The sequence below is a fragment of the Seriola lalandi genome, unplaced genomic scaffold, assembly GCF_002814215.2.
Source record: "Seriola lalandi dorsalis isolate HSWRI2012SDOR001 ecotype SW California unplaced genomic scaffold, Sedor1 jcf7180002054832, whole genome shotgun sequence".
In the NCBI taxonomy this organism is placed as follows: Eukaryota; Metazoa; Chordata; class Actinopteri; order Carangiformes; family Carangidae; genus Seriola; species Seriola lalandi.
This window is the reverse complement of record NW_019525385.1, coordinates 783,914-805,461: the sequence shown is the minus strand read 5'-3', so window position 1 is coordinate 805,461 and position 21,548 is coordinate 783,914. Positions and strand designations below refer to the sequence as shown.

The 21,548-nt window shown below is 39.3% G+C and overlaps 3 protein-coding genes and 1 non-coding gene across 6 annotated transcripts; 2 read left to right on the top strand and 2 right to left on the bottom strand.

The window, feature by feature from the left end:
* Window positions 1–61: 61 nt before the first annotated feature.
* Window positions 62–5,283, bottom strand: LOC111670079 (polymeric immunoglobulin receptor-like). Of its 3 annotated transcripts, none has more exons than XM_023426639.2 (9): window positions 5,098–5,283; window positions 3,387–3,716; window positions 2,946–3,275; window positions 2,486–2,624; window positions 1,989–2,080; window positions 1,870–1,904; window positions 1,104–1,190; window positions 895–963; window positions 62–771 (listed from the first exon to the last, which is right to left on the bottom strand). In XM_023426639.2, exons 2-9 carry the CDS (start codon window positions 3,697–3,699, stop codon window positions 718–720), a joined length of 1,119 nt encoding a protein of 372 aa, XP_023282407.1. In that variant the 5' UTR covers window positions 3,700–3,716; window positions 5,098–5,283; the 3' UTR covers window positions 62–717. The 3 variants fall into 3 exon arrangements, with proteins under 3 accessions (XP_023282407.1, XP_087035516.1, XP_087035517.1); XM_087179390.1 differs by lacking the exon at window positions 5,098–5,283 and adding an exon at window positions 4,008–4,476; XM_087179391.1 differs by lacking the exon at window positions 5,098–5,283 and adding an exon at window positions 4,008–4,476 and having other exon boundaries at window positions 895–960.
* An 88-nt stretch (window positions 5,284–5,371) lies between these two features.
* polh (polymerase (DNA directed), eta) lies at window positions 5,372–9,476 on the top strand. Its single transcript, XM_023426589.2, has 10 exons — window positions 5,372–5,612; window positions 6,183–6,317; window positions 6,464–6,696; window positions 6,818–6,996; window positions 7,108–7,211; window positions 7,349–7,468; window positions 7,700–7,823; window positions 7,970–8,035; window positions 8,178–8,350; window positions 8,460–9,476. The coding sequence occupies exons 1-10, from the start codon at window positions 5,476–5,478 to the stop codon at window positions 9,424–9,426; spliced, it is 2,238 nt and encodes a 745-aa protein (XP_023282357.1). The 5' UTR covers window positions 5,372–5,475; the 3' UTR covers window positions 9,427–9,476.
* A 1,006-nt stretch (window positions 9,477–10,482) lies between these two features.
* Window positions 10,483–20,752, bottom strand: gtpbp2a (GTP binding protein 2a). Its single transcript, XM_023426590.2, has 12 exons — window positions 20,348–20,752; window positions 19,097–19,123; window positions 18,483–18,667; window positions 18,166–18,274; window positions 17,844–18,041; window positions 17,339–17,513; window positions 14,008–14,227; window positions 13,689–13,824; window positions 13,541–13,599; window positions 13,262–13,433; window positions 12,763–12,927; window positions 10,483–12,612 (listed from the first exon to the last, which is right to left on the bottom strand). Exons 1-12 carry the CDS (start codon window positions 20,543–20,545, stop codon window positions 12,430–12,432), a joined length of 1,827 nt encoding a protein of 608 aa, XP_023282358.1. The 5' UTR covers window positions 20,546–20,752; the 3' UTR covers window positions 10,483–12,429.
* Window positions 16,301–16,383, top strand: trnal-cag (transfer RNA leucine (anticodon CAG)). Its single transcript has one exon. It is a non-coding gene; the product is annotated as a tRNA-Leu (tRNA).
* Window positions 20,753–21,548: the final 796 nt, after the last annotated feature.

Below are 21,548 nucleotides of genomic sequence, written 5' to 3'. Positions count from 1 at the left end.
TTGAAAGTTCCAAAATGTTTTACAATAATTGAAAAAGAAAATCACAAGTAACAAACAAAAATCAAGAAAATCCTTGTTACTTTATGCTTTGAACATTTGAGCACTGTACACAGCAATTACTTAAAACTTTTGAAACCTGAGTTACAAAATCTTTTACAATCATTTAAAAATCACAAGTAAGACACAAACATAGGGAAAAATATTATTATTATCATACCTTTCATGCACTCATTGAATCTGCTGTTTCTGAATAATAATTGAGAATAGAGGGAGTTCAACCACTAGTCACAGAGCCACTTCCTTTCTTTGATCAGTTTCAGTGGCTTCTGTTTCAAACTATTCATGGTTCAGCTGTTGCTTTCAATGCATCAAATGGACAGCAACAAATTCCCTACATTACAGATTAAGACAGAGTCTTAACACCATTCTTCCACACTTGCCATTTTGAATTCTTTTACTTTTAAGCATGTACTAGCGGGAAAATCAAAACATGTTATATTACATATATTTACGTTATCTTTGACATATTATTCATATTATCTTTTCAAAAATATTTGATGCACTGTATGTGTGCAGATTTGCACAGAATAATACTGTGACCAAAAGTCTCCAGATCACAATGCAGGACTGACTAACTGATTAATCCAAGGCAATGTGCGGTACAACTAATAAAGCGAACATCAGGATGACTTTATCAATGTCGTCATACTTGCAAAATTAATGTTCTCTCATCCTATCTTGCTCATTATCACTTCGATCAGCTGGTTCAGCCTAAAAAGCAGAGAAGAGATCCTGAATAATTACGTACTAATGATAACGACAATAATAATCCACCTGAGTTATTGACAGTTAACTGACGTATGAAAGGTCATGAGTTTAAAATAAGTTACATACCATTTGTTGCACACTATCTTTTATTACAATGGAACTGTATAGCACGGTCTCCTCGGGCATAGGGTTCTGCTGGATGAGATACAGTAAATAGTTAAAGTGATACATTTTTTTTTTGGGGGGGGGGGCAATGAATAAATACAAAAGTAGACAAATATGCATTTTAGGCACTCTTCTCTATGACTGTCTTTAACAAAAGTAGATTAACTCACCAGTTTTACTTTCTTCCAGGGTGCTACACGTTGATAATGAACAACAGTAGCATAGAGCACTTCAGGATCTCTCTCGGTTTCTGAACACTATGATGGATAATTGAAATATGGCATTAATCTCATCTCATCATGTTATGTCACTTTTATTTGCTTTACCCTGTTTAACTGGTTGCTTATTGGACTGGTCATTTTGCTTACAGAAGTTAACTGTTGTAGAGCGTATGTATGTGTTATACTCAATACTTGCAAAGCCATCTTATAATACAAGTATAGCTATTTTTATCTACATGGTCTGGAGTTTACTCATGTGAAGAGCACTCATATACAGGATATCTAAAATCATGTTAGGACAGTCTTGTTAAGTAAGGTGGATAGTTTGTGATTGTGAAGTTTAGATCATCATTGAAGCTGTAGGAGGAGAAAAAGTCACTGCACTGTATTTGATTTTGATACCAATGTTTATTATATATTAATATTATATAGTTTATTTGTATCTACAAGGGTCACATATTAACAGTTCTTCCATTGTTGACCCTATCGTATCGTATTATCTGATGGGTCACATCAAGTGTGATCTTGGACAGGCCCTTTTTTTAAATAGTGTAACTATCTATATGATCTCATTATTATCTTGCTTATTTTAAGTAGGAGAACTTGGAGTATACTGTAAAATGTTTTATTTACTAAGCAAAGAAGAAATATGTAAGTGAAGGTGACCATGTATTTATTCCAAACTAATAGTGGGAAATACATGGTTATATCTTACCACAGTGATGTCAGGCCCCTCAGGTTTGCTCTTTTCTAAAACACATGAATTTTTGATATTTTAGAATAACTGATATTTTATACCTGGATTTGTTTTAGCAGAGTTTACAAAAGACTTACGACATTTTATCATTCTCCATCCAAAAAAGGCAGCAGGAACAACCAACAGCTGTAAGGCCAGGATGGTGATGAGAACTGTCAATTTAGTGGACCTATAGAAGATGTGGATTAAAGTTACATTTAATTAAATGACATAAAGCCGTAATGTTGCCTGAAATTAGCCACTGCATTAAAATGTTGTTTTGTTATATAAGCTTTATTTTGTAAATCTAAAACAAATAAAAAATGCAAATTATTTCATCTTGAGTTACAGAGTTTGCATGGAAGAAAATGATGTGCTTTATTAGATGTAACAACATAATCTATGGTCAAGACTGAATGGATAGAATAATCTTCCATGCTCATTTGTTGTTTGTTAGTGTTTTAAAGTGACTGCAATTAGAGCATATTCGTTTGTTAGTATTAGGAAACACAAAGGGTGGAGAGGGAAACATATGCAGAAATAAGATCTGAACCCAGTTAAGTTGTTGAAGTAAAATAAAGTAAAGGATACACACCTCTTGTGTTCATCTTGCAGGGTCTCTCTGTCTCTCGGTCCCTCAGATATGATGGTGTTTGTGGGACGAGCTGTTTGTGGCTCAGTACTCATGAGCGAGGAAGAATGCTGGTGAGTGGTTGAAATTGTCCCTGTGAAGTCTATTAATGTGAAAACTCAGGTTAATTAATGATGATCTGTCAATAAGAAAGTTGGCTTTAAAATCTATACATTCATCTGACAAACAAAAAACATTGGACATGGAACATGGAACATTACGAAATACAATAAAATTTTCGGTATTTCATTTTTCATATGGAAAATTGAACTGATAATCGTTACACAGAGCTATGATATCATGGTATTTCTTACACTGTATATTGTGGATTATTGTACTTTAACTCCGAGACTTTCAAGGTAAATGACATGAATAGATTTTATACTGTAAGACAAGTATTATTTTAGGGTTTTGTTTGTGTTACCTGCTGTACTGGGGCTCATTGTAGTTGTAGTAGTTGAGGTTAATTCATGAACAGTTACAAGAACCGGCATCTGTAATTTTCCTTTGACGCACCAATACCAGCCGCTGCTCTCTGTCGTCAGTTCACTCATAGTCACAGTGAAAACATTTGGGACACTTGTATTGATGGTCACTGGTGTTCCATCTATTGATCTGCTCTGATCTGTCACACAGTTCCTGCCCAGTCTGCACCACTTTGTCACTTTTGGATATTTATGGTGGCACGCAACAGTCACACTTCCTCCTTCAAATGCTGTAATTTTCTGTTGGTCCACATACAGACTTGACATACCTTGAAAAAAACAAGAGTAAGAAATTAAGTAGGAAATAAGTTTCAATGTGTTTCTCCCGCCAAATTCAAAAAAAGGATTTCAAATGTGTTAAAACATTTAAGGGATTTTACCTGTGGTGACTGACAGATGAAAGTATTGTCGAACATCTCTGTTTTTTTCAATCTCCACACCACACCACCAGTAATGAGAGTCCTTATGCGTCAGATCATGAATTGATACCGTGAAGATGTTTTGGTCTGTGTCATCGTAGATTGAAAACTTTTCTGAACTGCTTTTTGGTTGGTCTGTTTGAGCTACTATTGTGCAAACTATAAAAAAATGTCCTTCACACAAGTATTTCACATGGTTTCTGTAGTGAGGCTCATAGAGACATGGGATAGAGATGGAGCCTCCAGTCTTGACTGACACTTCACTCACTGTCATAATTCCACAGTGAATTCCTGACAAAACAACAGCAGACACTTATTCAATGGTGATGGCTTCCGATATATTGAGTATAACACCATCAGCTTCAGGTTACACATGCGTCACAGCTAAATAACACATCTGTTACAAATTATTATCATTACTTAACTTTAATACAATATTTATGATTAATACTGGTGCCTTGTTGTCACTTTAAATGTATAACTCAAATTTTATTAATGGACATCAATATATCAACACCAATTATATTGTTTTAATCATAAATCTGACTATTATTTATTCTTATTAAGGCTTAGCTGACTTACCCATCAGTCCAGCAAGTATTATAAGGTGAGAAACATATGGCGAAGTCATACTGGCATTAATATTGCAAGTGCATGAGCTCTTTCAGTATCACTGTGGGTAACTAACTAAGTTCCTTCCTCATTTTTAACACTTCTTTTGGCCCTGCCAGGTGCAGACTGAAACAATACAGAAGGCTGGGGATATGACTACATTCCATGCAATCCTGTTCACGCAAACCACCAGACTGCTAATTTTGTAGGCTAACCCTACTGACAGGAAAGTTATCCAGATTACAAAATAAAAAAAATTTGGGCCTGACCAACAAATATGAAAAAATATGTTCAAATAAGTGATATTTTTAACCATTTTAGCATGTTATTAAATGAGAAAGTGGAGGCCACATGTGTACTATTATAGCAGAAACCAAATGTAGGTTATAATTATATTATGTCAATAATTTAACTTAACATTAGGTGAAGGGCAGTAGTTTTCCCATGCTCTCTCTCTCTCTCTCTCTCTCTCTCTCTCTCTCTCTCTCTCTCTCTTTCTCTCTCTCTTAAAATAAATAAATAAATAATGTTACTGCTTTCTGGTTATAGCTCCTCACTTTTGGGATAACACAATTAAATCAAACTTTTATTGATGGTGATTATCAAAGGGAAACTCTTGAAAGATAGGGATGGCAATAGCAGCACTGTACTCCATAAGCAGTAACTGAATTTCATTTACTTCCTTTCTGCCTGTAGTAAACATTATACTGTTGGATTTATACATGACAATTTAATTAAAAAGCTGAAAAAGGGTTGCAGATGAAGATGTTTAAAACTGTTTATAATTAATGCTAACTGTCCCTAACATAAAGCAGAAATTTTAAATCTAATTGAAGGAATTTGGGAATAAGTACAACTTCTTAAGTAACCATCTTAGTAAGAAACACAGTTCTTCACATGATTAAATAAAATAAAAGTAAAATAGAGTCAAAATTTCAACAATTAGACCAATGTCTTTTTTTTTTTTCTTACAGAATTTCAGGATGAGGAATAACCCCAATTTGTTTGACAAATATAGTTCTATCTAACAAATGTTGTTGTGGTTGATGTGCAAACTTACCCAAATCCAGTAAAATCGAGACATGCTAAGGTTTGTAGCTTTATGATAAGAAATTAACGCACTTATTAACCCACTCCTTAAGAGCCAAGCGTCCAAACTGAGTTTTGTACAAGCCTAAATGTGAAAACATTAACTTCTTTACTATTTTTTGTTACTAGCTGTAGTTAAACGACCTCATCACTATGGCCGACATAATGGCCTACCTGTAACTTTGCATTCGTCGACTTTAGATGACGTTTTTATGTAAATTCGGATGTCTACGTCAATAGAAAGTGACAGTAACGGAAACATCTATATTTCGGCGCCCGGTTCAACCTCAGTGAGCATCCACAGTTGGTGTCTATTTTATTTTCGCTGACCGACGCTCCTTCTCCAGGGATGGAGTATGGAAAAGAGAGAGTGGTGTCGTTGGTGGACATGGACTGTTTTTACGTCCAGGTGGAGCAGAGGCTGAATCCAGCTCTGAGGAACACTGCCTGTGTGGTGGCCCAGTACAAGACGTGGAAAGGAGGCAGGTGAGTTTCTGACACAGAGATACTGTTTTTATGATTAATGCAACTGAAACCGCGGTCGTTCAGCCTCTGGATAGCTAGATGACATTGCTTAGCTAACTTAGAAATGGTAGTCTGACAAAAAATCTGAACTCAAGGTGCATTTACTAGCTTTTTCTACCCACAGCAGTCAAATGCCATCACGTGACCAAGTTATGAAACTTCGATGGGATCATACTAACTATGCAACCCCATTTCCTGCTCGGTTCAATGATGGTCTCTGGCATTAGATGTAAATAGCATCTTTGATTTGGCTGTCCACCGACTCCTGGTCAATGATTTTTACACCTTCCAGTCGATGCTGTGACCTGGCAGCATGAGACTTAACTGTGACTGCAAAGACTTCTCTCTCTTCAGCACACACTGTGTTTACATTGACACTATACTCGACTTGTGTCTGTTCAGTTGCATCGACCATTTAAATGGCCGTCTCTGTGTTGGCAACTCACCCGCCCTAATCTCCCACAGATAACCACTTTGGACTTAATGTTAACATGCTCTTACGGTTCTTAATTAAATATCATCCTCTGTTAGTATCATAGCTGTGAGCTATGAGGCCAGGGCCCATGGTGTCACCAGGAACATGTGGGTGGACGATGCAAAGAAACTGTGCCCAGACCTCCAGGTGGCACGAGTGCGTGAGTCTCATGGCAAGGCAGATCTAACACAGTAAGTGCTGGTATTGGTATGTACTATGTAACCTCTGTAACCCCAATCTTCCTGTCTTTGATAGCATTAATGGTTGATCTGTTATTTTAATACCTCCACTCCTATGACCAGTTGTAAGATAAATAACCTACTCACTCCTTGTGTAGTTACAGGGAGGCAAGTGTGGAGGTGATTGAGGTGATGTCTCGCTTTGCTGTGATTGAAAGAGCCAGCATTGATGAAGCCTACATGGACCTGACTGCTGCAGTCCAGCAGCGGCTGAAAACCATGACGGACAAACAAATAGAGCCTCACCTGCTGAAGACAACCTACATCCAGGGGTACCCACAAAGTTCACAGGAAGAGGATACATCTGCAGAGGATGCTGTCTTGGATAAAGGTAGGCTATAACCAAAAACTAACTGATTACTCGAGTAATCATTTCAGTGTTGGACACAGGAAGCGCACCACACAAACTCTGGTAGGATGTATCCCACTAATAGCATCATGTTTGTCTACAGAGGAGCTGAGGTCCAGAGGTCTCCAGGAGTGGCTGGCATCCTTACCTGTCCCTCCATCAGGGGAGCATAGCTCTGCAGATCTGCAGCTGACTGTGGGGGCACTCATTGTCGAGGAAATGAGAGCAGCCGTGGAGAAACACACAGGCTTCCGCTGTTCAGCAGGGATATCACACAATAAGGTACGAAAACCTCTCATTGTTCTGTTCTTGGTATAGTGTAATGCTAGTTCAATACTCTAAAGAGCAATAATTATTTTTGCTATGGTCACAGATAATTGTCTGTTTTTCTAGGTACTAGCCAAGCTAGCTTGTGGACTGAACAAACCTAACCGGCAAACTGTTCTGCCTCTGGACTCTGTAACAGAACTTTTCAACTCTCTACCCATCAGCAAGATGTGAGTTCAAAGTATTACTCTGTCATAAAGAATGTATTCATCACATTTTTTAATCACATAATCTGACATAGAAGTTTAAAAACAGAAGGTGACTAGCAATATACTGAACTCATGTATTGCTTATTTCATCTATGCAGCCGTAACCTGGGGGGTAAGCTGGGTGCCTCCATCACTGAAACTCTGGGAATTGAGAACATGGGAGATCTGACTCGCTTCTCTCAGGCCCAACTGGGACAGCACTTTGGAGAAAAAACAGGGTAAGACAAGCTAGATATTCCTTTAAAAGTCAAGTCTCATAAGATGACTGGCAAACAGAAGTCTTGCTTATTATGACATCATCATATTTTTTAAAAGGAATTGACATTTCCTTACAAAGACAAACCTGTTTGACAAATTGCTCCAAAAATAAACTGGACTTAAATTCTTAATATTTTCTTTATACTTAATTACCAAGTGCATTCATCTCTCTGAATGTCTTTGCCTTGCAGCCAATGGTTGTATGACTTGTGTCGGGGGATTGAGTTTGAAGCAGTAAAACCCAGACAGCTACCTAAGTCCATCGGCTGCAGTAAAAACTTCCCTGGGAAGACATCACTGGCTACAAAAGAGCAGGTACAGACCCTCAGTCTCTGCCACCCCTGTGTTACATCAGGGATGGAAACGTATTAATCTGACTTTGATTTTTAGGCTTATTTTGACTGAAATTTAGAAAGAATATTTTATTGTTTTCATGTTGATTATTGATAACCTCTGTGTAGGTACAGTACTGGCTTCATCAACTTGCTCTTGAGTTGGAGGAGAGGCTGACCAAGGACAGAGAAGTGGTGAGAAAAAACTTTGTTTTTTTTCTTTGCCCTTATTACAGTAGGGTCAACAACTTTATCTTTTGGGTTTCACATTGAAGCCATCTATAGTAAATATAACTGGGATTGATGTTAGTGGCTGTCATTTCTCATCGCATTACAGAATGGTCGAGTGGCTAAATTGTTGACAGTTGGTGTACGTCAGCTTGGGGATAAGAGGCCGAGCAGCTTTTCTCGCTGTTGTGCTTTAGTGCGCTATGAAGCGACCAAAATATCCAGTGACAGCTTTGCCATCATCAAGAGTCTCAGCACAGCAGGAAGCCACCAGGCTACATGGTAATAATAAGATAAAACAATTAAATATTTAAAGTCATTGGTTGAAGGAATTCTGTGATTATGACACTTTTTTTTTTTTTTTTTTTTTTTTTTTAAATCATGTCCGCAGGACTCCACCCCTCACCCTGCTACACCTCTCAGCCAGCAAATTCAGTGATGCTCCATCAGCAGGAGGGATAGCTGGTTTCCTTTCCAGTGATGTCACTTCAACCCAGAGCCTTTTCTCAACCACTCAGTCCACCACACAGCCACTCTCTGAACTGAAAAATAACTCAACATGCAAACAACCTGGCACTATTCAGTCCTTCTTTCAAAAGGCATCTGAGAAACAAAGACAGAAAGCAACAAAAGAAGATGAGGAGGAGGATGAAGGTAGAAGATCCACAGGAATTCTCCCATGTTCAGCCATCACTTTCAAACCCTCTGCAACTGGTAGTCAAGAAGAGTCAGGTATCAATAGCCCTCTTTCTTCCTTACCACCTTCCCCTCATTGTAAGAATGGTTCATCCAGCCCCCATCCTGGCATTTCCTCTTTCTTCCACAAGAAGAGTCTTGAGAGAAGCTCCCACGCCTCAGCATCAACGACATCAACTGCAACAGTCAATGAAAAAGAAGACTCGGAAGACACTGTTGCTCTTGGGTCAGGCCTGCAGGATAAACATAGCTCAGAGTTTACATGTCACCAGTCACCATGTGAAGAGTTAAAGGATGAACTGGACATTAATGCAGAGGAAAATCGCAATCGTCCCAGTGTGTCCAGAGAAGACCTCTTAAAGTGTGAACGCTGTGGCCAGGAGGTGTTGGTCTGGGAAATGCCTGAACACAATGATTATCACTTTGCCCTGGACCTCCAGAATTCACTCTCTTCCTCTACGAGTTCAGCAGCTCTTTATACCTCCTCCCCCACTGCCTCCTCTTCTTCCTCTGCATCTCCTCTCAGAGTGGGAGTAGCAGGCACAGCCCAGTCCTCCAGGGGCAAGACAAAAACCAGAGGCCAGTCAGGACCCCAGCCGAAAAGACACTGCTCTCAAGGTGGCAGTACGGGCACTCTGGATTCTTTTTTCAAGAGGAAATGAAAATGTGACAAATAGCATTTTTAAATTAAATAAAATACAAATTTCAGGTAGTGTGTGTGTGTGTGTGTGTGTGTGTGTATATAACACAAATGTGTAAAGACAATGTGATTTGCTCTTGTATTTACTCAAAGAATGGGAAGCCATATTGTTACAGGTCACACTAGGACTTGCTTTAAATAATTGAGGTTAGTGAGCTTTATATTGTAAGAATGTTTGTGTTGTATATGCTTTTTATTTAAAGATGTTTTTTATATTGTGTAGTAGTGTCTATTATCTTGTAGTATTCTGACATGCCAGCAGATGCCACTAGTCAGTTGATTATAAAGCAGAAGTCCACACTCAAATGTCAGCATGAAGTTTTCTAGTGAACTCAAGAGATACAGAAAATGGTTTGTAAGACAAGAGGGTATATATTTGAAATACTGTTAAATGCAAATGGAAAGTTTGTGGTCTCAGGGATTAAAACAAAAATGTTTGGTAAAATTTCTTCATTCTGTTTAGTTGTGGCAAGACACCATAGCTAATCAGACATACACAGAACACCAGTCCCACTGATGATAAGGCCTGCAGAACTGTCTAACAGACTGAAGTTTCTATAAAATTGGTACAACATGGGACCACTAACTTCAGAATTTAAACTACATAGGGAAAAATAACTTATAAAGGGAAATGTTTGTTCTAAGTCCTGTGATACAAAAGCATCTGCCTGATTGTTTTACGATTTAATGATATACATTACATAAAGCCAGGGGTTTGTGAGACCTTTAATATTATTGTCAGTAGAATGAGCATTAAGGGCCGTGTCATCCTGTTTTGTTTTCACTTCTCTACAAAGGTGAGCTGATTTTCCTGTAGTGCATGAGCGTTGAAAGGCAGCTGAAGGAGTAAATTACTCTTGCGTTGCCTTGCATCAGCTAGAGAGCAGATAAGGAGGAGCTGTAGCAGGAAAATGAAACTTTATCATGTGTTGTGAGTCATGGCTAACTGGATGTATTACATGGTTCAAAATATTGAGTAACTTTCTGTTTTACTTAGAAGACAACAAAATGAAACATCTGCCAAAGAGACAATAAAGGTTTTATTCATGTACATCATGATACACAAATTGGATCTGTACATAAATATTGCATTTCACCCAAATAATGATCAAAATTCAGTTAAAAGGAACACAGGTCTTAATGTGATTTCAAAAAAGTGAAGCTGCGTTGGTGTGATTAAGAAGACTGCAACGGTGAAAAAGGTGTTTGGATGAATTGTAAAATCGAGAACTTCTAGAAATCTATAAAATACTTCTCAAATGCATTAAAACAAACTTTAACCCCTGATATAACTTCATAAATGCTATAAAATATTTTGGTTGAAATGCTTTCTAAATTTTCCTATCTTTGAATGCACACAAACTGTGCACAACAACGTGGGTGCAACAAAACAGGGCAGACATTTCAGTTGTCCTCGGTATCACTGATGTAAGTGGGACAACAATGTGTGTATAAATCACATCAACATGCAATGATAAAACAGATGGTAAGGCCAACAGCCTGAAACAGAGTAGCAATTAACATTCATTTTCAAAGTCGTCTTCTAGATATTAAAAACTGTTTCTAGTAGTAGCACCGACTTAAGTAGATGTTCTTGTTTACTAAGTTGTAAAACTTTGGGGTATAATGGAAGGCTACTCAAACGGTAGCCCCATTAGGCACTGTGTTAAACCCCTTCAAAGTTAGTGTCATCAGTAACTTAAGTGAAGAGACGACATCAAGTACCACAAACAATTGCTTTCAAACAAAGCTGCATCAGTTGGCAGCTTCACATACTATATAATGCATAATCAAACACATCTCTTTGGGAGAAACCCCTCACCCCCAAGTCAGCAACAGAAACATTCGCTGAAGTACTTCTGTGAGAGTGGAATGCTGTCTAATACAATATTGACACTGACCTGAGTAACTAAAGCACTTAAAAGATAGGCAGCGAGATCATTACCATCTCACTGCACTATCGTGAGGCATTATTTGTGAGTAAAAAAAAAAAAAAAAAAAAAAAAAACAGAATTCTCACAGACATGTGACAGTTATAAGGTGATTGCCAATGTGAGTTAGCTTGGCAGGCCGACATACAAATTGAGTCAAGTTCTATCTTTGCATACCTCGCAATGCTCTCCTTTACCTTCATAAAGTGCCTGTGTCAGTAATAGTAGCTTGAAGCAAGATGGCTAAGCTTATATACGACTGACAAGATGTGTCTGAGAACCACAAATGCATCTTGTTGCTTTCTACACTTATCTCACACAATTCATTAGTAGTTACTAAGAAAAGGATATTGATGTAAGAGTATTCAAATATAGTGAGATCAGAGGTTTGTCCTTATTAGTCAGGCACTGTGCTGGTATCACAGACAAGCTGCTGTGAGGTGATGACAACAATGACACTGGTGAAACAGGTAATACCTTAATGTCCAAGCATCTCATACTTGCAGCTGTTGAGTTTGTAAACAATTATCTGCCAAAGGTATATCAACACTGGCATTTATGTTTCAGTGCAAGTGTGTGTGCATCTTTTTCGAAGTGTGTTAGGTAGTGCATTTAGGTGTAAACTGTGCAGGCAGCACTTCAACCTAGATATTACTAGTTGCCACTTATTGATCCGTGCATTGCAACTATGTGTTCTTGACACTCAATATCACTTTGGTAGATGTTGTTTTGAATGTGTTACAGAGGTGGCTGGAGAATTTCCTCTTATTAGTGCCATGAAAAGTCACACTCTTTAAACCTCACCAGAAAACAGACTAAAATATCATCAGCTATTTAAAAGGCTGGAGAGGACAAAGGATGAAGAAGGTGACAACAAGGCTTTAGAAAAAGGTGATAACACAACAAAATCCTGTGAAAGGGGTTTACTGTGCAGGGAATGGGGGAGAGTAGCCTTTGGAGAGAGCAGGAGGGGTTTGTAAAGCACCTTGTTTTGGGGTGGGACGGTGTTTTCTGTTGTGGTTGTCTGAAAAACTTCAGCCTTCCTCATCCTCGCTTTGGGATGGCTGGTACTGGGCGATGGGCTGCAACTTGGTGACGTGGCCGATACCTTTGGTCACGCCCTCTCTGAAAAGCACCTTAGCTCCTACCTTAAGATATTCTGGGTGCTTGATGAACTTGAAGAGAACCACTGCTTTCTCTCCCGTCCTCAGCTCCTCCTGTGGTACAATGATGTAGCATAAGAATAAAAGAAATCTAAGAATAGTTGGACATCATCTGCTTAAGGTAACACATTGGGATATAACAAGCCCAGGTTTTAGAAATAGAGGGCAATTTTCAGACAGTTGTAGCTAAGTGGATTAACTAACCTTGCCATACACAGCTGCCACAGTGGCTGTCTGTCTCACATTGCCAATGTGCACAGTAACCTGGAAGCCCTTGTGGAAGGTCTTGGCATGGAAGAGCAGCACAATCTCAGCCTCAAACATCCAGCAGATGGTAGGATCCATCTCCGGACTCACCATCACCATACCCTGTGAGTGCAAAAACACACACAAGACATTGTACACAAATAGATTAGAATTCAGTGTGTAACATGTTCTTTGGTTATAGTGACCTACATAATATTAAAAATATATATGTGAAGAACCTTTTTGAGTTTCTGTCTGCTACATTATGCCAACTACTGATATCTTCTACTTTCTCCATATAAATGGGTGAGCACCAAATCAGTCATTTATTTTCATGAAAATACGAGGAACACACACTTCCTCTAAATACTGAGAGGTATAGAGGAAAAATACGAGTTAGAATAATTTAGATAATAAATAAGTTAGTTAAATTTGGCACAAACATAAAGTGACTAACCTTGCGTAGTAGTGATCGGTCGAAGTTTCCCAAGGCGAGTGTGGCAGCCTGGCCGGCCCTGAGTACCCTGCATGCCGAGCGGTTTCTTTGGATGCTCCCGATGGTCAACTTGTGGAACTGGCCCGAGTCTGTGGGCCCTACTACAAGATGATCTCCCTCACGGCAAATACCACTGCACAATCAAAGAGAATAGTGACTCAGAGAGAGTCCATGCTAAACAAAAACAAAAAAACACAAGCTGAATGGAAGAACATGAAGTAAGCATTTAAACACACTGACCTGTACAGAGTACCTCCCACCACAGTCCCCACCTCTGGCACTGTGTAGATCTCATCCACCTGTAATAGGATGTACACTGCTGTCAAACACAGCGTCAAAAGACTTGAAGAATGTGACGTGCCTAAAACACGCTTCATCTCAGGCCTACCTGAAACTCAGTTAGCTGTTGCATAAGCTCCTCCTGCTCTTTGCTGTTGCTAAGAGGAGGGATGATGTTGAAGAAGACCTTGAGCAAGTCTAGACTCTCTCCAGACACACTGGACAGGGTGAAGATGGGTGTGATGCTACCAGGGAGAGCACAAACACATAATCAGGACACGCAAACACACACAGACATATCACACATCATCAGCTAGTTTCTGCCCTGTCCTGTTACAACAGAACTAACTACACAACATTACACTACAACATTAAATAGAATCAGGTTCATAAACTCATTTACTTATGTATATGTAATTATTTCATACTTGGGTGACTGGGCGAACTGTTGTGCTGCTGTGACGGCGTCGTCCGTACTGCTTACAACCATGGGCACCTTGTTGCAGCCCGGCTGTTTCAAGACACGCTCCAACTGCCGCACTGTGCGCTCCACAGTGGCCCGTGTACACAGGTCCACCTTACTGATGACGATGAAGATGGGCACCTTCAGGGCCATGGCCAACCCAAGATGCTCCCGTGTCGTTCCAGCTGGATATGGGTGAGAAGGAAAGGATGTCAGTTACATATCAGTTACATCGTGCCTTGAACTGCTTCACATGAAAAGCTTTCACATGCAAGCACAAAAAGGCCATGTTTGTTTGATGTATTCAATATGATGCTCCTATCCAGAGAAATTTGCATTAAATAAGCAAGAAGGGATAAAGTCACTTCCTTAAACAAACATTGGCAGAGTGCACAGTATTGATGCACAAAGTAATGCCTTCAAACCTCCAATGTTTATTTGATGTTTATGGAAATAACATGACTAGACAGTGCTTCATATGATACTCAGGATATCAAATACAATACTGAGTCAGAGGCAGAGAAAGAAACCTTGTGTACAAACACAATGGCAGTCCTCAGTTCACAGTTGGAAGGACAGTTGTGACCTAAGATAACATTGCTTATCTTTAAGCCGTGACCTAATGTCAGTCTGAGGGTCAAGAAACCACGTAAGCGAACTGATAAGGCCAGGTAGAATTTCCCATGACGTATGAATATTATGGCATCAGAGGAAGTAGATAGGATAGCAGGGTAGGAAATATTCAACCACATACAGTAATTATATCACTGATGCTTAGGCTATCCAGAATGCCAAGTAAGACCCACTCTAAACCGGGTGATCTCATACATGCCTGGTGGATCATGTTTCTTTGTAAACAGAGCCAGCACGTGAGAAAAAGCAATATATATGTATAGTAAATTATGTCTCAGATATAGGATATAGGTCTCCAATAAGCCTACATAATCAGGGGGTTCAAGGGTACTGACCCATAACACATTTACAGAGACTCAAAATACCCTGACCCCTTGTCAGCTGAGCTGCAGATCGTTTTGCCAGTTGTGTTCTTTTCTATACATCCAAAGTAACACTGCAAATGAAAATTCAAAGTTCCTCGTCCTGTGTAAATAATGATGAGTGAAGAGGAAGTGTCAAAAATATTTAATGTATTACAGAATGGTACGAGAAGATTCCCTCCCCCTGGGGTTTTTGGCTTGTCACAGATACAACCCAAGACGAGGCCTATGCATTACACAGATCCATTACTCTGTTTCATAATTAAAGCTGGAGCTCTTCGGGTTGCAGACGCTATGTCCCCTTTCTGTCTGCTGCGTAGCTATGGTGGTCCTCATTCTTGACCCCATTTCCCCCAGCACGCCCCACTTTAGAACAGACAACCACAAGCACAGCAATGACTACAGTACGAGTACAGAGAATCACACATAAATCAATATGAATTAAAGAGTATTACGCTGTAGTCTTTAAAAGATGTGTTGCATTGCAGGTTGTGCTTCATTCTCAGACTTCAGATTGTAGCGTCTTTGAAACCTATTTTCAAATAACCCCCTAATATATTATAATTACTTTAATGACCAGTTTTCACAGCAGTGGGTGTAATTTTCTTTTGGAGGTAGCCTACTACTAAATGATTATGAAACAAAATACTTCTTTTTTATTGAAGTCAAAGGTACCCTAACAACAGATTGGTCTTTCTTCACATGCCTGAAAACAGTAAAAACAAACCAGTCATAGCAGTTTCAAAAACCTTTTAATTATATTTTGGCTGTGCCTTGAATTTTCTTAAACCTTCTGCTGCTTGTTTATCTACTAAGTCAAATACTGGCAGAAATCATCACTTATGTTTCCTTGTTAATAATTTGGCTGTTTGTAGTTGTGAGGAAAACTCAACACTTGAAGATAACATTGTTTAGAAATAAAAGTTTTCTACCAAACTCCCAAACACAGGACCTGGGTTTCAGTGATGTGTGTTTTCAATTACAAAAGAACTGGGAGCTATACATTAACAGCAGCTTATTTTAGTTTGCCTAATTTTTCTTCCACATGCCTCCTTGCCTTTTCCAAAAGGAAAGCAAAGCTATAGATTTCCTCATAATATGATGTTATTTACACCTACTACTTTCAAAAATGCAGCAAAAACAGATACTCTTTAGAGAAGGTCACAAGGTTTTATCAGGGGGGGTTTATCTGGGCCTACCCGCTTGCTGTCAAAACCCCTCCTCCTCCCAGTCATGTGACAGGGTTAACAGCTGTGTTGATATGTCAGGATGGCCGAGCGGTCTAAGGCGCTGCGTTCAGGTCGCAGTCTCCTCTGGAGGCGTGGGTTCGAATCCCACTTCTGACAGAAGTTTTTTTTTTTTTTTTTTTACTATAATCCTACAAACTAAAGACAATTTTGTTCTTCTTTCACAGGAACAAAAGTAATCAAACAATATATCTTCACAAGCAAAGAACTGCCCAGCCTGTCCCACCAGTTTAAACAGCTCAGGTTTCAATGTATGTCATTCCTTGATCTCAGTATTGTTGTACAAGCTTCTCGCACTCTGTCTCGCCACCAGAGCACGAGGTAAACACAGTGTGGTTTCCTGCTACAAGGATCTTCTTGTAGCAGGAAACACAAAAACTTGAAACGTGAGTGGAATGCAGTCTAAATTGATCTGCTTCATTTAAAAAAAAAAAAAAAAAATCAGCCTATTTCATCTCAGAAATCAACAGGCCTTACTTAATTATGCAAAGATTAAAGTCTGCAAGTATTTGGGGCATAACTTCAGGTGGATGTCCTTTCTGCAAAGTTAGCAGTGCTGACATACACAGTAGCTCACTTACCCATGTGCAGGTGTCGGGTTTTCCAAATCTGCACGAGATCAACCGCAGAACTACCTCTAGTGGGTCAGAGGACTCTGATATGAATGGATGGTATTTGAGATATTTTGAGACAAGTAGTGGCAGGCAGGATTGAGGGGGAGGGGGGTAAAGCGGCTGTGGTTGGGAGGGTGGTGTGTTACATAAGCTCAGATATCACGTTTGCTACCCCAAAGCTGGTCAAGCTTACTACTACAGTCTGGAGGTGTGGTGTACACAAACATAGGCTTGCTGTCAGACTGGCCCTGCAAGTCTATAACAAGCCATTGTCCCTGTGACAGAGCTACTTTCAATTTCTCTTATCGGAACAGTCAAGTGGGTGGCTGGAAAAAGTACACATAGAGACACGAGTACATTTTAACTGACCTACAATGTTGTGCAACTTCTTATCAAATAAGCAGAAAATTTAATTAATCAATCAATCAATCAATACTCACCAATGCCAGTATTTGCGCTCACGACCAGCATAGCGAAATCTGGACAGTAGCTGGTGAGGCCAAAGATGGTGGTCTTTAGGTACTTGTGGTGACCCGCCAGATCAATGAATGTGATCATTTTAGAGGCACTCTCGCAAATCTCCTCTGCTGTTCGAGACTCGCTATAATTCACAACCTAAAAGAAAAGCAACAGCAACACATTCCTCAGTTATTACTTTGAAAGTATAGGTCAGGCGAGATAACAGTTACAAGTCACTTGCAGATGCAGTAGTTAAATGAATAATACATTGCGGCATTAACATTACACTGTGCGAAATTTTCTTTCCTCTTTACATCATTACGAAAAACCATATTTTTTTGTCTCATCTATTGGAACATCTCGATAAGGAAACAGTGTGATAATAAACATAACATAATTTATTAACTTATACTGATATTTTTGACAAAATATTAAAGAGTATATAACTAGTGTACACATCTTCACTGGAGTTGGATCTTTTCTCACCTCTCCTTTACTGTTGAAGCCAAGGATCTCAAAGCTGATGCTTGAAGTGCGTCCAGTCTGGATCTCATGAAGATGTCTGAAGAGGTTGAGCCGCGCTCTTCCACGTCCATTGTCCAGCTCACCCTGTGTCAAAACACCCAACAGAGTGGACTTGCCTGAGTCCACATTACCCAGTACAGCTACTCGCAAGTCCAAGAACTGTGGGAAAAATACCATGGGAAAAAATGAATTTAAAAAAAGGCTGAGAATTTAAAAATGAACAGATCAGCAGCAAAAGAACAACAGCCAAAAAGCAGCATGCCTTCAGAGTAGCCTCACTCACCTGCTGGTCATCTGGCACCTTGCGAATGAGAACTTCAGCAATCTTACGAGGCTCATCAGAGTCATAGTCAACCTCTCGCTCTCGAAGAACAGTGATGTCAGCTCCAATTCTGTCAAAAAAAGCAAAGGAAAAAAAAGAAAAAAAGTGTGGTATTTAAATTGTGTAATTACAAAATTTCCACTTATGCATTCTAAAGACTGACATTTTTTGTTTACCATTACTTTGGTTAGGCTTAAGGGGGAATAGCTGACTGTAAAACTGGGATAATAGATGTAATGTCTAAATAAAAAGTAAATAATGACACTTTCTGCACTTACTTCTCTGCAAGCCTATGGAGTGTCTTCAGTGATGCCCTCATATCTTCCTCTGATAGTCCCACCAGCATGCCATTATCCTCCACACCTATTTGATAGACAGCTTCGCCTCGGCCCTCCTGCAGTCTCCATTTCATTTGTGTTGCCAGGTGCTCAAAGCGGTATTGCGTGGGGTTCACCAGCTTCAGCTGTGGGAGGGAGAGACTTTAGACATCAGTGATGAACTTAAACCTTGATCATGGACAGTTAAATGGGTCTAGTCAATGATAAATAAATAATTCTGATGTAAATAAGTAGCATTTTAGGGGATTACTTTAGAACTGAGGCAATAAATATCTTCTATACAGGCTATGTTGATATGGTGTGGGAAGCAGCTGTTCACAGACTAAAAAAGCTCCTGCTAATCCAATGGAGTGTTGGTTTTCCATCGGAGACCATGTGAGACTGCACTTAAAAATTCTGACATATTACCTATATATTACTGGAAGCTTATGTTAATGATGATTGGCCTAGAGAGGCGTTGTTATATTAAAGCAACTAGTTCATTCTGAAGGAAACCAAAATATCCTTTGAACACAACAAGGTCCTTTACATGACATGGCAGCTAATTTGCTTACCTTGTACTCTATATTTCCCTCTTCAGCCTAAGAGACAAGGAGAGAAACAAAGAGAGACAGACAGACACAGAACAGAAACAACAGCTGTCAGACTACAGAGAAGTGAAACAACAAGCTATTGATTTGTTAAAAGACACAAAGAACGGCAATCTGACTGAATGAGCAGTCAGTGCACTACTGTGAATAGGTAGTCACTGCGAGCTATACAAACCAACTAACTGCTTTACTTGCCTTAATACATAGCCACTTAATGTGATATAAGACAAAATAAATTTGTGTGGAGGAGTCAATATATATTTAAAGTTAACTAGTCACTACTCCTACAAGTGTGACAGATATCTCAAATGTATACAAACAGTTATCATCACTAAAAGAGAGTGGAGCTGGTTATATGCTAGAGATCATCTAAAACAACAACTGAAGCCATGGGATATGTTGAGACTTGTCCAGTAACAGGGCAGGAGTTTTTGACCGTGGTGATTATTGCTAATGAACTTGCATTAACCTGTATTATTGTTAAAAACACAATTCAATCCTGAACCTAAACGGTTTTTATTTGGCTGAGGGTTAAGTTCATTAGCTTGAGGTCAACACAGTTCGTTCCTTGGCGTTTCCAAAAAAAATAATGGTCACATTAACTTAGTTAAGTTTCAGTTTAGGCAACAACTGTAAAAAAAAAAAAAAAAACATAAAAAAAAAAAAAGAAGAACTAACAAAAAACATAAAAAAAACCCAAATTATCAAAGTAATCTTTCGTTACAGTGTAAAAAACAGTCCTTCGCTGAGTATATGTCAGAGACTGTAATAACATTAGCTAGATGGGTTGACCGAGGATACCCCCGCCCCCTGCTAGATATTTACAAACACAGCTGTTCCTCTTCTGCTAGCTAGTAAAACACCAGCCAGCTATAGCAAGCAGCTTTTCACTGAACACACATTGGCTTGGTGTTGTTAAAACTACTGTGAAAACTGTTAATTTAACATCAAATGTTAGATTGCTAATGTTAGCCGAACGTAAGCATCTCATTCATTTTCCGCTGTGTTTCCCGACTAGCTACGTGTCACTGCAAGTTCAAATAGGAGTCAGGCTCACTCCGACGACAGGAAATGCTACGACATCTACGTTATTACTAACACATCACAACATGCATACAAACACCGATTTAAGTTAGCATTGTTATTAGCGAACATTGCTTTGGGTCGTAAATAATGCTGCGCTAGCGGAAATTGTGCGCGTATTTTCTTCCTTACCTCTGGAGGTAGATATGGGGTGTTATTGCTTGGTTTGAAGGTGCGAGAGAATCGAGCTTTTGATTTCTTGTTTTTAGCACCAGCTTTTTTGGGAGCTACGCCATGGCCATTTCCCGGCTTGACGTTAGAGGCGACACCTGGAGATCCAGAGCCGTGTCCATTTCCTGAGCCGAATAAGTCCGATACCCGCGCATCCATCAGCTACTTTGGGACCTAAGTTGTTAGCTTACCACTACCTGGATAAATATGATGCTATGTCGCTCAAATGTATCCTGACATAGGTCAGCAGGTGTTTGCATTTGAGTGTAATTGCCTGCCAGTGGTAGCTTACGGCCCCCTAAAGTAAAACCAAAGCACCGACCACCCCCAAACTCTTCAAACCGAACAATAACAGCACCGTCCGAGGCTATCGCTTTGAGTTGACAGCGTGCTTACGTCACAACCCTAGATGTCACAAAGGATGTGCTTGATTTAAACAGCCGTAGAGCGTAAGCGGGCGGTTCTCTTTGCTTTCTGGCTTCCGCGAGATTGTATGTAGGTTTAAATACCGCCCGCCTAGGCACCTAGGTTATAACAGCGTACACACAGATACAGTTTTGCAGTGCTTTCCCTCAGTTGGAAAAGGAAATAATTACATGCTTGTTTACAAAGACTTTAGAAAGCTTATCGTTCACAAAATCTGATGCAACAAGGCGAAAAATAAATCACCGACATTTAGATCCTTGAATAGAATTTGACCTATACGGTAGTATTTAGAGGCTTTAAAGGAGAATACTTCTTCAATTTTATACTCATATTCAGCAATGTGTTATAATAAAAAAAATCATTAATAGCCACAGATGATACCTGGCGTATTATAAGGTTTTGCTTCATTATTTCGCCATTAAGACATTGCAACCAGTTTGATGTGGCTTTCTTTAAAGTATTCATTGCATCTTTAAAGACTGAAGTTATTATTCCTTAGTATTGAGTTTATATTGGCTTTTCCAACAATAGGCCTATGCCTCTACCTAATCTCTTATATAGCATTACAGTAAAGTATTAGCCCATGGAATTCCCACAAAAACACATAACAAATATTTGGTTATGCCAGAACATAATTTTTTTCACTTCACAAAAACAACCAACTAAACAGAATTCTGAGTAGTGCAATGTATTGACCACAGCTAGGGGACAAGAGTGCCATCAGGTGTTTGATTGT